This window comes from Bombyx mori, chromosome 1 (assembly GCF_030269925.1).
Source record: "Bombyx mori chromosome 1, ASM3026992v2".
NCBI lineage: Eukaryota > Metazoa > Arthropoda > Insecta > Lepidoptera > Bombycidae > Bombyx > Bombyx mori.
The window spans coordinates 7,605,154-7,620,612 of NC_085107.1; the positions used below are offsets into that span (position 1 = coordinate 7,605,154).

General features: G+C 33.7%; 1 protein-coding gene across 4 annotated transcripts in view; it reads right to left on the reverse strand.

Moving 5' to 3' along the window:
- Positions 1-343: 343 nt before the first annotated feature.
- The window catches only part of rdl1 (GABA-gated chlorine channel alpha subunit), a 33,205-nt gene continuing 18,089 nt past the window's right edge, over positions 344-15,459 (reverse strand). The window contains exons 2-10 of one of the 4 annotated variants that reach the window (XM_038012226.2): positions 13,252-13,352; positions 11,732-11,799; positions 9,934-10,160; positions 9,738-9,820; positions 8,455-8,592; positions 7,283-7,567; positions 6,965-7,137; positions 6,174-6,302; positions 344-5,415 (exon numbers count right to left, since the gene is read on the reverse strand). In XM_038012226.2, coding sequence (XP_037868154.1) covers positions 5,251-5,415; positions 6,174-6,302; positions 6,965-7,137; positions 7,283-7,567; positions 8,455-8,592; positions 9,738-9,820; positions 9,934-10,160; positions 11,732-11,799; positions 13,252-13,352 — 1,369 coding nt within the window. In that variant the 3' untranslated portion in view covers positions 344-5,250. 4 annotated transcript variants of the gene reach the window in all.

The window sequence follows — 15,459 nt, forward strand, 5'->3', positions numbered from 1 at the left end:
CAACTTTGACGCTCACGGTTCACCTTTTATTAAATTAAACAGTAGGCTAGTGATATCATCACAATAAGATACCAACTTAAGATATAAGGTCTGAGTCCCAACTACCGAGAAATAGCGCTTTTTCCATTTTAGAAATAGTAACATAGAACTACTAAGCTGATGTGCCTGCAAGATTCGCGAGAAGTCCTACAACCGGTGAAATATTCTGGTTAGATTAGCAACTCAATCTTTGCTATTATGCATCAATATCAACTTATGAAAAATCAAATAATTTATGACACTATATAACAATCTAAGTAAAATTGTTTTAAATGTTTGACCTTTACGAACAAAAACCAAAAAGGAATTGACGAGACGTTTATTAGTTTATTTTTATTGATCTACATACATTAAATAGATTGAGTGCTTTGTGAAAAAAAAGTAGATTAAGATTTTAAGCATGAGTATTAAAATAATAAATTTACATAAATTTATTTCATTATAATAGTGTTTATAAATAAACGAATAACAACATGTGATTTTATTAAATATAGTAAACAGGTGATACATTCTTTCCGAAAAATAGACGAATATTCTCGATTATAAAATTGACAGTGAAATTTCGATTAGTCCATTAATCGTAAAAACAATTTTATAGACAGCAACTATCATCATACTCAGTTTTATTTAAATACAATAATCCTTATTCAAAGTAATCATTATCAATTTGAGTGGTAACAAGATATTTTGAATGCTGCAACAGAAACTCAGACTTACTCATCGCGGTTTCTTTTATTACCAGTGCTGAATAGTAGTGTACATTCTTCATCTATTTATAGATTATTCTATGACTATAATGACTGATTATGTGTTCATCAATATAACGTGCATACAAATATTAATTTCTAGTGAATCCCAACAAAATTACGTTATTACTAAAAAAATTTAAATTTTGAAATCCACCAATTTGTTGGAAATATTCACGTGTAAGTTTCTGCACGTTTACTGTGAAAGCTATTTCTCAAAGGGCCCGTGAAAATACAAAATTTTACTCAGTCGGATAAACCACATACGAATGCAGATACGATACATAAAAAGTTACACATTTGATTTATTAGATTAAGGACATCCTTATATCTAAATTTACACTATTATCTAAAAACTAGACAAATATTTTAGAATTTCGTTTCGGAGATACGCTCCTACATCGTTTTCCTACTTCTAAACAATCTACACGCTGCTATAATAATTCTTAAGACTCTTAACACAAGACTAAATTCAAGTTTTAAATGGTGGTGAAGAAATTCATAATCTATACGAAGATTAGTGCAACACCTCACGATACATATTTCAGCATACGCCGTATTTTTCTTAATATTATTTAAATACATATATTTAATAATTTTTTTTTATGTAGTATATATTTTTTTTAATAGTGATACTACTATATACCTTCAGCTTCACATTACAATAATATTATTTTCTAAATACATACACATCAAATTTGCGATATTCATTACATACTACATTTTTTATTATACATATTTTAAATAAGATAAAGATGGATATATATGTATATAAATATATACATATATCTTTAAAATATCCCCGAGTGCAATAAAATTCGAGGCGGGAATTACACAGTTCTCAGAAATTAAGGAATATTGATCAATTGGGCTAAATAGGTTTCTAAATTATTTTATATACTAGAAAGTATTATAGTATGGTTAAATAGTCTTAAAGCTATTAATAAAAAATTGTAGATTATAATCGATGTGAAAGTCGTAGCTGAAGACAGGAGTCCTGCTTGTCAGATAAGTGAGGGTGTTAATTTCTGTTAAAATGGGAAACATGATCACATAGACACACCCTGCATGAGTGATGTGACTAGTGATGGGCTTCCCAAGTCCACAGACTCATTCTAATGCTCAATATGTAAATAGGCTCTGTAACTACTTGAGCTTAAATGGAAATGCTAGCGAGCAAAAAGCTACTTCATCTAATTAAATCAATGGAGGAAAGCGTTGCATCTTTAACACTACTTAATGTGTTACTGGTAAAGATATATTAATTTTAAGTTTTCTTTTACTTTAGTGTTAGAGATTCAATTTTGGAAATGGATTTGCTATTCAGCTGTACATCATAGGCACTCTGTGGCTTCTAAATGCGTTTTGTTATTCCGCGAGCGGAATTAATATCATTATCTTACATAAACTATTTTGTTCATTCCAAAAGACACGTTTTGGTGAAATACTGCAGTGTATTATTCCTTATATTATTATTATGTGTGACTATTACGCGCATTTCATAGACTAGTCTGAATGTATTTTTACGTGCACCAACTATAATATTGCTATGCACTATTTTAAACTAAAGATCTTTGATCTTAGCAAACCCCAACGCACTCAAAGTCTACTTCTAAACATTTTTGAATAATTATAAAAATGCGTGGTAAATGCTACGTAGTCACATAAGAATTTGTCACTTTTACATTAAATATTTAATTAGAAATAGTCATTTTATTAAATATACATTAAATATTAAAATTTGAAGTGCAAAAAAGTTATATGCCTTATTTGTTTTTTTTTTAACTTTGTACCTTTGTTTGTGTAAAAATGAACGTTTTGTTTTTTTTTTATCATTTTGTATTCCTTAACGCTATAGCTAGGGGTTAAAGTGTTTCAATTAGTGTTTATTCGCTCAATTTCAAATTGAGAATATTTGATTTTATAATATGGATATTAATTGCTATGCTTAATGGCGATTAACCAAACAGACATTAATTTTGGTTATTTAGGGCAAAGAGAAACTATTTTTGATATCAATTTGACCAAATAAGGACGCAAACTTTAGGAATTCATTTCAAAAATGTAATGAGAGGGAAGTTAGGGAACGCATACACATGCACAATAAGATTGATAGTAAAATATAAATTGAAAACATTCAAATGCACAGAATTCATTTGGAGACAAGGTTACATACAGAATGTGAAATTAAAATAGTGATATTTAAAAGAAATATAATTATTTTTCTCGAGCTAATAAAGCTTTAAATAATCCTAAAAATAAGAATACCTACTATTTAATATATTATAAATAATAATTCTTCACAAATCGTTCCACCTATTTCCGTAAATTTAATTCAATTCAATATTAATTAAAACGTTAAAACATTCAAATTTCCTTACAGGATTATAAATTTACAGTTTTTGTTGTGTGTACTTTATTTTAAAGTTTATTTAATCGAAATATTTAATTTTCCTAAACTTCATTAAATTATTATTAGTTAATTCTAGGTACCCGTATTTATTTTTATTGAGTTATTCATTAAATTCAACTTATTGTTTTGTTTTTATATAACTTTCTCTTATTAAATTGATGATTGAATGATTATTATTCAATTAAAATCTTAGTATCCTAATCACACGAAATCTCAGACAAAATAAATCAAATAAAAATGCCAAAGTAAAAGAATGAAATCAGATCTTTCCAAACTTTCCAAATTTTTTGAAAATCAAATTTGCAAATTGTTGTCTCGATAAATTATGAAATTTTCAAATCCAACGCATAAAGTTACAAGTACATATTACAGGTTATGCTATCATTTATTTATACAATCAAAATCATATGAATATTGCATCATGTTAATTAATTTTGAGTAAGTTAATACGCTTATAAGATGGCGAATACCTACTTTGGATTCAAATCTTAAACTAATATTTTGTGTATGTCACACTTTATCTGAAATCTTATAAGTACCTAATACTTAGTGGATATAGATTAAACTATTTTAAGTCTAACATTATCTACATATATATCTATTGGTATTTCGAGATTCTTCATATTATTCTGTAGCAATTTTGCTCGTATCTACAATGTAATCTAGCTCGCTAAGATCTATTTATCCCTAATGTATAAAGATTATATTTAATAAACTTATCTGAGAAATTTACAAAATTGAAGAGTTTAAATTATTGGAATATCATCGACATTCATTTGAGAGAGGAAGTGAAATAATTAGTGTGAATAATAGTGAATCAAATTCTGAAACTCCGTAGAATAATTTTACCATAAAAGCGAAATAATTTAAAATGATTATTGTAGGATTAATAAAATTGCATAAAGATACAATTCAACAGTAAGCTTCATCATTGATGCTTAAAACATACTTGTTGGATAGAAATTTTCTACTGACTAAAATAGAAGAAAGCGAAATGATAGTTTTAATAATTGGAACAGGAATGACGATTTATTAAAAGGTATTACTAAAGGAAATAGCCATACTTCCGTTTAATCAGATAAAAAAAATCTACATTACTAATGAATAAATAAATGCATAGAATATTCTATCAAACTGAACAACATTACATTAAAATCAGCTCACATTGGCTTTTTTCATTCCTTAAAAACTCGAAACTATTTACATTCGTCTAATTTGCTTTTCTTATTTCACTTAGTCCTAAAGTGATGTCTATAATTAGTCAAGATAAAAAAGAAATATTTAAAAGCTTAATTTAAATACCTCAAAGACTTACAAAATTTCTAGTATGACAAAATTAGGTACATGCTGGGATTTCGAGTTTTGAATAAAGGAAATTTCGATCGAGCATGCAGCTAATGAGAATCCAACTTTTTTTTTCTACAATGATGATGGAGACGAAAATCTTATAGTGCAAATTTTTTCTGATCGTTCTAAAGAAGTAAACAAGTCTTAAGCACAATAAATGCATTCGAGTTTTGATAAACATGTAACAGCTTAAAACGAATACAAAATTTGATGTTCCGTCAAAAATCGTTATGCATTTATTTTTCGGAAAGCGAAGTCCATAGTTAATTGTTTTTTAAAGATAAAAAAAGGAAACTAATACTGTTAGAAATATCTTTATTACGACTTGCCACTACAGCTTTTAAATGATACCTATTTTTGTCATAGCAGTAATTCTAGCAAAGAAACGAATCACTAAATTTATCACTATAAGGTTATTAAAAATTTAATTACACTAACTATGAATTACACAAGCAGAGAAATTTGAGCATCAGATATTTACCCTAATCCACTAATTTTACTTTTTATTTAATAAATTAAAACATCTTTTACTCATAAAAATTATAAAATGGATATTATACATATTTAGTATCATTGATAGAATCGAAACAACAGTTCCAAATTATAAATTCATATTCACGATTTTGTTTTAAATACGATACAATTAAATGTTTTAATTTACTTATTGATATACCTGTAAAATTAGTGGATAATACATAACGCCCTCTATTTATCTTCTTCCAGAAGAACCAGATCGTTAGCCACGACGTCCGAAACATGAAGGTATATAATCCAATACATAAGATTAAAACAAACGAAGCAAACCGGGAAAACTATACGGGAATATTTGTCGATGTCTGATGGCGTCATTCCCAGTAGTTTGCTAATATCCTGAAATGAGAAGAGAATGAAATTATTTGTAAGAGTCGGCTTATGAAGGTATATAAAATATTAGAATAATTTTGGAGCAACTTGGAGGAAAAGTAGTCTGGAAATTAAAAGAATACGACGATGAATTCAGAATCGAGATATTTATAATATTAATATAATATTATATTTATAAGTTCAATGATGTTTTGTGTTCAATTTGGAATCCAAAAAGATGTGTGGTGTCGTAGGCCACCGGATAGGAACAAAGTTCCTTATTATAAAAATATTAATTTCGAATTCTGTTCGAGGTATAAAGAAAATAATTATTCGGGTATACATTTTCTATTATGATTTTTTTATTGACAAAAAAAAAACTACTTTACAAAGCTATCAACTTTATTTTATTCACAATGATTTATAAAATATATATAATAATAATATACAAAGAAACAGCTGTTTATATGAGTAATAATAATAACCGTCATCACGTAGACTATACATTAGACACTGTATAGCCATAATACTAAGACTATATATAAATAATAAAAATCTTATGTTACGGACGTTTTTCCCGGTTAGGGTACCCCTCCGCATCGTCCCATAAGGAACTTCGTTCCAAAAATTAAAAACTAAATAATCCATATCCTATAGTAAATAACCCATATCCAAATTAAATAATCGATATCCTTTTTAATATAATATGAAATACGTAAAAAATTCGCTTTGTGGATCGCCAGCTTTCATCGCATAGCTTTATTTAGAAATGCATAAATATTTACCTTTCCTGGATGTATTGGATGGGGACCTGGATTTTCTTCGTCTGCTCCCCCTCTTCCTCCGTTAATGGTGTTCTCCAAAGTACCGCCTTTGGAATGCGCCTTCGGATCGTGAACTTTAAAACGGACTTCCTGTGAAATTGTTTTCTTACGATATAAAAAATAGTATTGTATTCATAAAAAACTAATCTTCTATTTATAATTTAAGAAATCGGTTGTCTGTAAAGTCCGTTTACTGACGATAGTTGAACGTGACAACGTCATAAGAAAATACTGATATTAATTTCATTTTTCAATTATCGCAATTATCGTTGCTATAAACAATTCACACCACATTAAATTTTCACTGAACTTCATACTTGACGAAAACATGTAAATGTATTATTGTATAGTGCAGCAGCTGTCCACGCGGTTGTATCGCTCACTCAAGTAGGAGAGAGACAGATGTCGAACGCTGCCGAACGCGGAGGCCGATTGTGCCTCTTTGTCGCTCGTTGCGCGCTCTCGCTTGCACTTTAAGCCTTAAATGGAACGCCTCATGAGTCATGCTTTTACGTGCGTGCAGCCGGCTCCATCGAATTATAAGACGTTCTCACGTCAAAAAAAATGTTTACACAGCTGTCACTTCTATAATCTTATAAATTGCTATTTTTGTTCTAGTTTAAAAAAAATCTAACGGATTATTTGAAATGGTTCGAAATCTCGGCGCCATCTATTGTACTATTTAGTTTATTAAGTCGTTACTTAGTAATGATTTATTAAGAAAATAATTTCAAAATTGTTCGAAAACGTACAGATGGTCTGCTAGGAGGACATCTGCTTAAAGTATTCATCTTCGATAAAGTGTGTGGATCGCCGACTGGAGGGCATTCTGGAAGTTTCTTCTCCGAGGCAATTTTCTGTATAGCCACAAATCGCTGTTTCCTCATTTGTATTCTCTTAGCCATATATCCGACAGTTGCGTATTCTGAAAAGATCGGAGAGCTTCGCTATATCAGAGGACTGCTGCGTTTGATTATAAGTTCGCGGTGCAATTTCATAATTTCGCTTTAAATAAATCATCAAAACATCGCTTTGCAATAATAATAAAAATATTACTAAGGAACCATTACCTAAAAGACTCGCGAAGACCATTACGAAACACGTTCCTAAGTAGACGTCAATTGATTTTACGTATGAAATTTTTGGTAGGGCAGCGTTCGTCGATGACATAAGCGTTGTCATTGTCAGCACAGTGGTGACGCCGAGAGCCACTCGAGCCGGAGTGGCGTTACGGTTCAACCAAAACGACACCCAGGATATGATCACGATGAGTCCCGATGGAATGTAAATTTGGATTAGATAGTAGCCCATAGAGCGCACAAATTGTATTTCACATGCTAATCTTGAATAATTTCCTGCAAAAAAATTCAATGTGAAGTACAAAGTAAAACATTGACAAAAAGGTTTTCGCTGTTATACGGAAACGACATTACAACAGAATTTAATTTCATACTACCAAAACAATATTTGATTCGATCCAATAAATAAATAGCTAAGGATCTATTTATTTTCAACAAATATTTACAAAATTTACCCAATCGAATTTATAAAGTACAGGTTTTATATAAAATTTATATCCAAATCTTTAGTATGTTAATACGACTGTAATAATTTATTAGTGACCCTTTTAATATAAATAACATTATGATATAATAAAACAAAACAATTAGGTCCAAAGACAACATTGCATCATATAACAATTCCACACCACTCATTGTGTTTTAGTGCAACAATACGAAAGCAGGACGTGATAAGATTCGTGGTTATTTTTTTGTCCAGTGTTTCCACGTTGTGGTGTTTCTGTTAATATAACACAGTACATTATTCCCGCGGACCCAAGTACCTGTTGTGAGGGAGATCTCCATAGCTCGTTGGCGGTGACCCAGGACTTTGAACTGCGGTAGCGACACCTCGCTGGAAACACCCACAGAGTTGGGCCCCTCGTTCCATTTGTATCGGATGTCCCGCATGGTGTAGCCGACTGTGCGCAGCGGACATTATAAATGAAACAACCCCGGGCCCATCACAATGGGTTTTACAACTCGAGTCCCTGTTCGGTCGGGGTAGAGCGGGAATTCGCGAGATTATAATCGCGCAACTCGTCGTGCGGTTTTCGTGTCGTGTTTAGCGTTGTGTGCGTGTGTTACGATTTTAATTTTCTGCACACGGGCTGTGGGAGACGGGTTCGGTGGTAGAGCGGTAGACGGAAAGTGCTTAGGGAGCGGCTAATGCAATGAGTTACCTGTCGTCAAAGTTATGACGGTAGCGCGTTGGCGATGACCGAGCACCCGAAACTGCGGTAGTTGAACTTCGTTGCTCATGCCGACACTGGAATGGCCGTCCTTCCAATGGTACCGAATGTCTCTCATCGTGTACCCGACTCCGGAGACATGCCAAACACACAAAACGCTATCACTTACGCTGCGAAGTACCGTGTATCCCTCACGTGGCTGCACCCCGTTTCTCGGTGTAACTCGCGGCCTCACAATATGGCGAGTCACATTGAGTCGAACAGATAGTTTAAATGTAACGCGTAAGCTACAATCGGTTCGACTCTTCATGGATGATAGAAAAATATAAGTCTACTGAATTCTACCTAGAAAGTCAGATAAAAAAAAATCCAAATCTACGTAATGATAAGGCCACAATACAAAAACGTAGTTACGTAATAAAAATGGTTCTAAGTCTATGTTAAAAAAAATAAAGTACTTTATATCTAATTTACAAGCACAAAAGAGAAATTGGGATTAAAAGGTCACGTAAAAGACATGCGTGTGCCAAATTTCCTATTTGCAAGTGAGGAGCGAAAGCGGCGGTGTTGCGAGGGTTGGGTTTGTGCGCCGCGCTCTAGGCCGCGAACCGCATCGTCTTCGGTGTTAGCACGGACCCACCGGCCCCGCCTCCTTTGACCCGCTCAGCGTTTTTCAGCGCCGATGTCACATCATCATTTCTTTCGCTTGATGGCCGTGAGATTTAGGCTTACTATTTTTATGTCTGCCTTCTGCGGGTGCTGTATGCGAGAAGGAGACGTCCCAATTTATGAAACCACGAGGAAAATCACAGCACGTGTCGACGCTTAAAGTTTTACGCTTGTGCTAACAGGGTAGCCCTGAGTAGCAGATCTGTGATACAAAAAAGTGGTCACAACGCGGTATTTGTAAGCCTAGTGATGTTGCATTGTGGTAAACAAATCGAAATATCGTTTATGGCTTTGAGTGAACACGAAAACATAGAATATAGGTACATTACAATTCTCTTATTTTTCTATCATCTGACCGTAACAGTACGTATGTGGCTAGAATTAAATTCATAAACATAATATTTTGTTTCTCAACGAATTTCACATTAGGAATACACTGAAAGCGTGCCTTTGAAAACAATAAAATATTCATTGTTTACCTGAACTTAAGATCTATTATGATATCTTCACACAATTTTTTTTTTTATTCTCTTGATTAATATCGAAAATAATAAAGAAAGTGTATTATCATTTTATTATTTCTCAAATGTAATCGAGATACTTACAACTTTCTATTTCTATATGGCATAATTGACGATCCATTGGAAAGTATTGCAGATTCATTGGACAAGACGCAGTAATAGTCAATCTGAAAGAAAATTAAAAAAAATTTGCTACTTTCATTATAATCAACCGGCAAAGTTATAAGCCTGCTTAAGAAATTAATCCGTGTTATAAAGAGCTTCTAAGCCAAGTTCATACCTTATACTTCTAGTTATTGAGCCAGAGTAATGTATACGTATAAATTCGTTACTTGTCGTAGCTATATGGAAATAAGACTGTTTTTCGTTCACAAAGAATGTGTCGGGCACCCATATGTTCTTTATGAATTCGGAGCCAACCGACAACGTTTCAACTCCTGTCCTTTTTTTGTACGCCAATCGCGGATCGGTCCAAAACTGTCTGAAGTAAAAGTCCAACGTGAAGTCCTGAGGAAAAACTGTAAATTAACTACGAAATCGAGTTAGTTTAATATATAATGATTTAAATAATTTTGATCTTGTCTAAGCTTGGAACGTTCCACAACTCCTTCGAATTTCGCTATCCGACATTCAATTGATATCTGTGGGACCTTCTAGCGGTTTGTGTTAGTCGAATCATTTAAATACGACGCAAATAAAAAATGCTGCTTTTTTGAGCTGCGGGAGATCGACTCAAGATCAAAATCATTCCAGTTCTAGTATATGTTATGTATATAGCAGATTTCGATGTAAAACACTATCTGACATACTGACATCTAACATCTACATGCGTTGTATTTATTACGTAAATCCATATTATTATTTTAAATACGCACACCTAATACAACGACTGTTCAAAGCTCGATAATTTAATACAAGTATCACAAAAAGCTTTTGATTCCTCAAAATGTTAATTTTTTTTACACATTAACGACATCCATTAATACAAATCGAGAGGCAAGCTTTAAATAATTAAAAAATAACCCAAAAGTGCACGTGGTGTATTGGTGACACTCAGGAAGCCTACGACACATAGGTGTGGTATGAAGTATGAAGGAAGGTAGGTGCTTGACAACGAGGTGAGTGGGTGAGGCGCAGGCAGTCACCCACGGCTCGATAAAGGCAATTCTGTTTTAATTCAAGCTAATAAGCCGGCACGTGTACATGTTGCCACCAAAAAACACTTTGGAACAGGTTTGCGGTATACTCGTTAGTTTGCGGTTGGATAATTAGGCGACCTCTCCACCTCGGGCCATGGATCACGTCTCATTGTGACCTTTACAACTTTGATTTGGTTTCCACTTAGGGATACTTCGCCCAATAACAATTTTAGCAAGCTTTTTAATCTCAATAACCGAACTCATTGTATGTATATTACAACGAACAATCTGACGTTTTAGCCGACATGTAATTCCAAAGAATTAGAAAGCATAAATTGAACGAAAAATAAAAATATACAAAAGGTCAGATAAAATCGATAAACCGAGTGATTGAAGAGTACTAAATTGCTTTTATGTTAACAATAATAAATATGGGAACACAAAATACGTACATACACAACAAACTACGGAATGGGTCACGATTAAGTCATACAGTCGTCGCAAATCCACAGTATGAAATTTAAATTACTTTACGATAGCCTGCAGGTTAGGTTTATTTAGTTTTTGTGAAATAAACGTATTAACTGAATCTGGACTTTACAGAAACAAAATAAAAAATCCAAACAAAATAAAAACAGGTATCTTCGCTGAACAACAAAATAATAACACAACTTTGGAGTTACGAGTACTGCAAGGACACACAACTGGATAACTTGAAGGTTTGACGGTTGCTTTTCTTATTATGACGTCACACTACAATTTTGAAGAAAAATAATCAAGTACAAGACACATAATAAGAAAGCAAGTGGGTGGACAAAGGGCCATCTGCTCCACCAAACGCGGACATGCTCGCAGCCTCGTGTCTGGGGCTGCTCGGTCGCAGCGGCGCGTACGCAGCCGTCACGACCGAGACAAGCGTGAGCTGACATTGGCGAGTACCATGAGCACTTCGGAGACGGAGCTGATAGAGAGCACATACATGGTGACGCCCACCTCCACTGGCGGACCTGCAATCAAGCCCAATTGTGAGTCGCGCGCGCGCCTCGCGCCGTGAAAACCAAACCAGAGGACGGTGACGTGCCCCATTGCCGTCGAGCGGAGTAGGGGACGCGGGAGGCGCGGAATGCGTTCGAGTGGCGGGCTGTATTAGCGGTCACGGCCGAGTGTACAGCGCGATGTCCGACACCGCACCACACACTACACGCGTCTCTAAACGGTGTCACGCCTATTTATCAATCGAACCGTGGACACGGGTGCTACGATGAACGGTTAATGCTGGTGATAAACTAAGGGACTTTTGCTATGTATGCGTTGTGTCTTTTAAATTGCTTTTAAAAAAGATACCATTTTCACTTCAGACAGAGAGCTGATGGAGAGCACGTACATGGTAACCCCCACTTCCACGGGTGGTCCTGAAAACGACACAATAGACAAAAAAACATGACTAGAATTTGGCCATATTGAGCGCGATATATTTTGTTCAATCGGTACAGTTTTATTTATTTATTTATTTACTATTGATAATATTATGTATGCTCTCTGTACCAATAATCAATTACTCTAAGAAAACAGGGCGTAAATAGTAGGCATGACTTTATCAGAAAATTCAGAAAAGTCTTTTCTCAGTAAACGTTTTGTAGTTCCGTTTTATATTTGCTTTTGGTAAGATACATGCGAAAGTAAAATGAATGTTAAAACCGAAAAATTAAATCGGGAATATGTTAAATGCGATGTGTAAAAGGAAAATAAGGCAACCTATGCAGAAATACGGATAGAGTGTTTATTCCTTTTGAGAAAACTTGTTTCGAAAGCAATAAAACGTTTTCATTTTAACGTAGTACGATTGCGAAATATTTTATTCATAAAACATTTTGAAGGCAAATTTGTAGCATTTACGCCGCTGTCCTGAATCGGACGCAACGCATAATAAATTCAACGGGGTTCCGTTTTTCAGCACAAAATAATAATTCCCTGAATAGATTTTGGTGAGCGTGAAGATGTTCTGGACATAATTTGCAATATTATTTTCATTGTGGAATCCGAATGCTTTTGTTTGGGCACAATATTGATTTAGATCCCATATTCATTCCCATTAAGGGGACAGAACCAGTAGATTTTCCCCCTTATTTTATAATTTCAAATAGGAACATACCTCTCGTTTTCTTTTTATTGTAATTAACAACTTTTGTTTTGTTGAATAACAATTGTTTAAAGAGATCTCTGAAACGCATTGGTTATAATGTTTATATATTATTGCGTATTCATTAATTACATTATTGCTGTTGCAATTTAATTATGAACAAGGTAATTAATTGATTGCGTTGATAATTAACCAACCTTTAATCAAATCAATTTATTTAATTAACTTACAACTTTCTTGGTTTTTAATTTGACTCAAAAAAATTAAGTCAACTAATACGTATTTAATATTTGAGTAATAAAACTTTTTTTGTACTTACCTCCATAGTTGGGTCTTACTCTTTTGTCATAACTAATACTAAATGAATCCAAAATGGCCGATATATTAACATCGCCAAACATACCACCGCCACCAGCGCCCCTGCGAATTAAACATTCATTAAAACATTTTATCCATTCATAATAATGTATTTAATTAACATAAAATTAAATAAATGGAATAAAAAATAATATCAAGTATTTTCGTTGATTCATTAATTCTTGAAGACGTTAAATGGAATAAATAGGAAAGTATACATTTATATGAGACGAAGTTCAAAAAACTCTTTAATAATAATTGGTATTTATAATTTTAGGAATTAAATTCTTATTTACAAACCACTACATCAGACGAGCCCACCCACTAACTTGTAGATATAATAATGTAGTTTATTAAAATATTCCAGCATTTTTTTCATGCACAAGCAACACAGTTGGGCCTCTTTTATGCCAATTAAATTGCGAATACATTCCATTTATATTTTCAGCGTACTGCTTAATCATTCGAACTGCGCAATACAAATGTAGCTTCGCTGTTGTGGCTTGAGGTGAATGGCAGCATTTATCTTGTGTTTTGTACGGGCTTCGGTGGCTACCGCAACCCGTAACGAACTCGATAAGCTGTATAAATGATATGAATTCTATAAGCTCGTCCACATTTCTTTTGTCATGGATTTCTTTTATCATATGCCGTATACGTTCGTGTAGGCCCTTGTATGTAACGCATTGTACTTAACGTATTTTACTGGTGTTAGGACCTCCTGTGAGTCCGCACGGGTAGGTACCACCGACCTGCCTATTTCTGCCGTGAAGCAGTAATGTGTTTCGATTTGAAGGGTGGGGCAGCCGTTGTAGATGTCTATGGGCTCCGGTAACCGCTTAACACCAGGTGGGCTGTGGCAACGTCCACCAACCTAAGAAAAAAAATCACTACCGATACTGCTTTTCTTTATTACTTTACTACTATTCACAAAACAATGTACAATTGAAAATTGGTTAAAGTAAATTTTTTATGTAAAATATTCGCTATCAATTCTTTTTTTTTTTTAATAACTTTAATTTTTCTTTACACTCGTGTCAATGCCACATCAGCACTTAAATAGACCGTGACTTACGTGCAACGTAAGTCAATGACCTCGAAAATATACAGCTCTACGTCCAGACGTCCAGTAGTGAGTCCTAATTACAGAATTTAATTAAAATTTGTATTTAAGCATTACAGAACGGAACAGTGCTGGCGTTACTGTTGCAAAATCGATATTTTACCACGACATTTTCCGACCTTCGGATTACACATTTAAATTGCTACATTTTGTATTGATATAACCTTCTAAGTATTATAAAGAAGGGGTTCACATTTAACATCGTTTTTAAAACGATTTTACGACTTACGACTTTAAAACGTATAGCAGCAACAAATATTTTTAATAATAGTAATAATAGTAATAAATACCTAGTAAAAAAAATACATGTGTGCAATTCACACGTGGTAGAAGTGAAACTTTCCAAAATTAAAATACAATTATCCTAAACGTCTTAAGTATATGTAAAATTTTGTCATTAGTAAATAATTGTAAGGTAGTGCCCTCTGTGAATTGATATTTTAATTTCACGTATAATCCTAAATTAAAATTCACTACAAGAGCTTTCATACACACGTTAGTATAAAAAAATCTCACAGATGGCGCTGTATTAAATAGTATGTATATTTCTGTCTCGTTCTTTGCTGGCTTCATCCTACACATTTTTGTATTTGTGTCTCTTACCTGTCGTTTTTTCCGTTGCATCCGGTTTGAAATCACAACGATTCTAAAGAAGTTTTCACTTCAATAAATAACTAGTAATATATTTATTATTTTAAATGACTGAGAACGAATCACAGGTAGAGCAACGACTAAAAGCTTCGTAATAAGATAGACTATTGTTAATGTGTGCAACCTTTTTTATTTATTGCTTAGATAGGTGGACGAGCTTGCAGTCTACCTGGCCTTAAGTGGTTACTGGAGCCCATAGATATTTACAACGTTAATGCTGCCAGCCACCTTGAGATATGAGTTCTAAGCTCTCAGTATGGTTACAACGGCGGAGCAGTATGGCTTCCGAGAGGGCCGCTCAACGGTAGACGCGATCCTTCGCGTGCGGGCCCTCTCGGATGAGGCCGTCTCCGAGGGTGGGGTGGCTTTGGCGGTGTCACTCGATATCGCCAACGC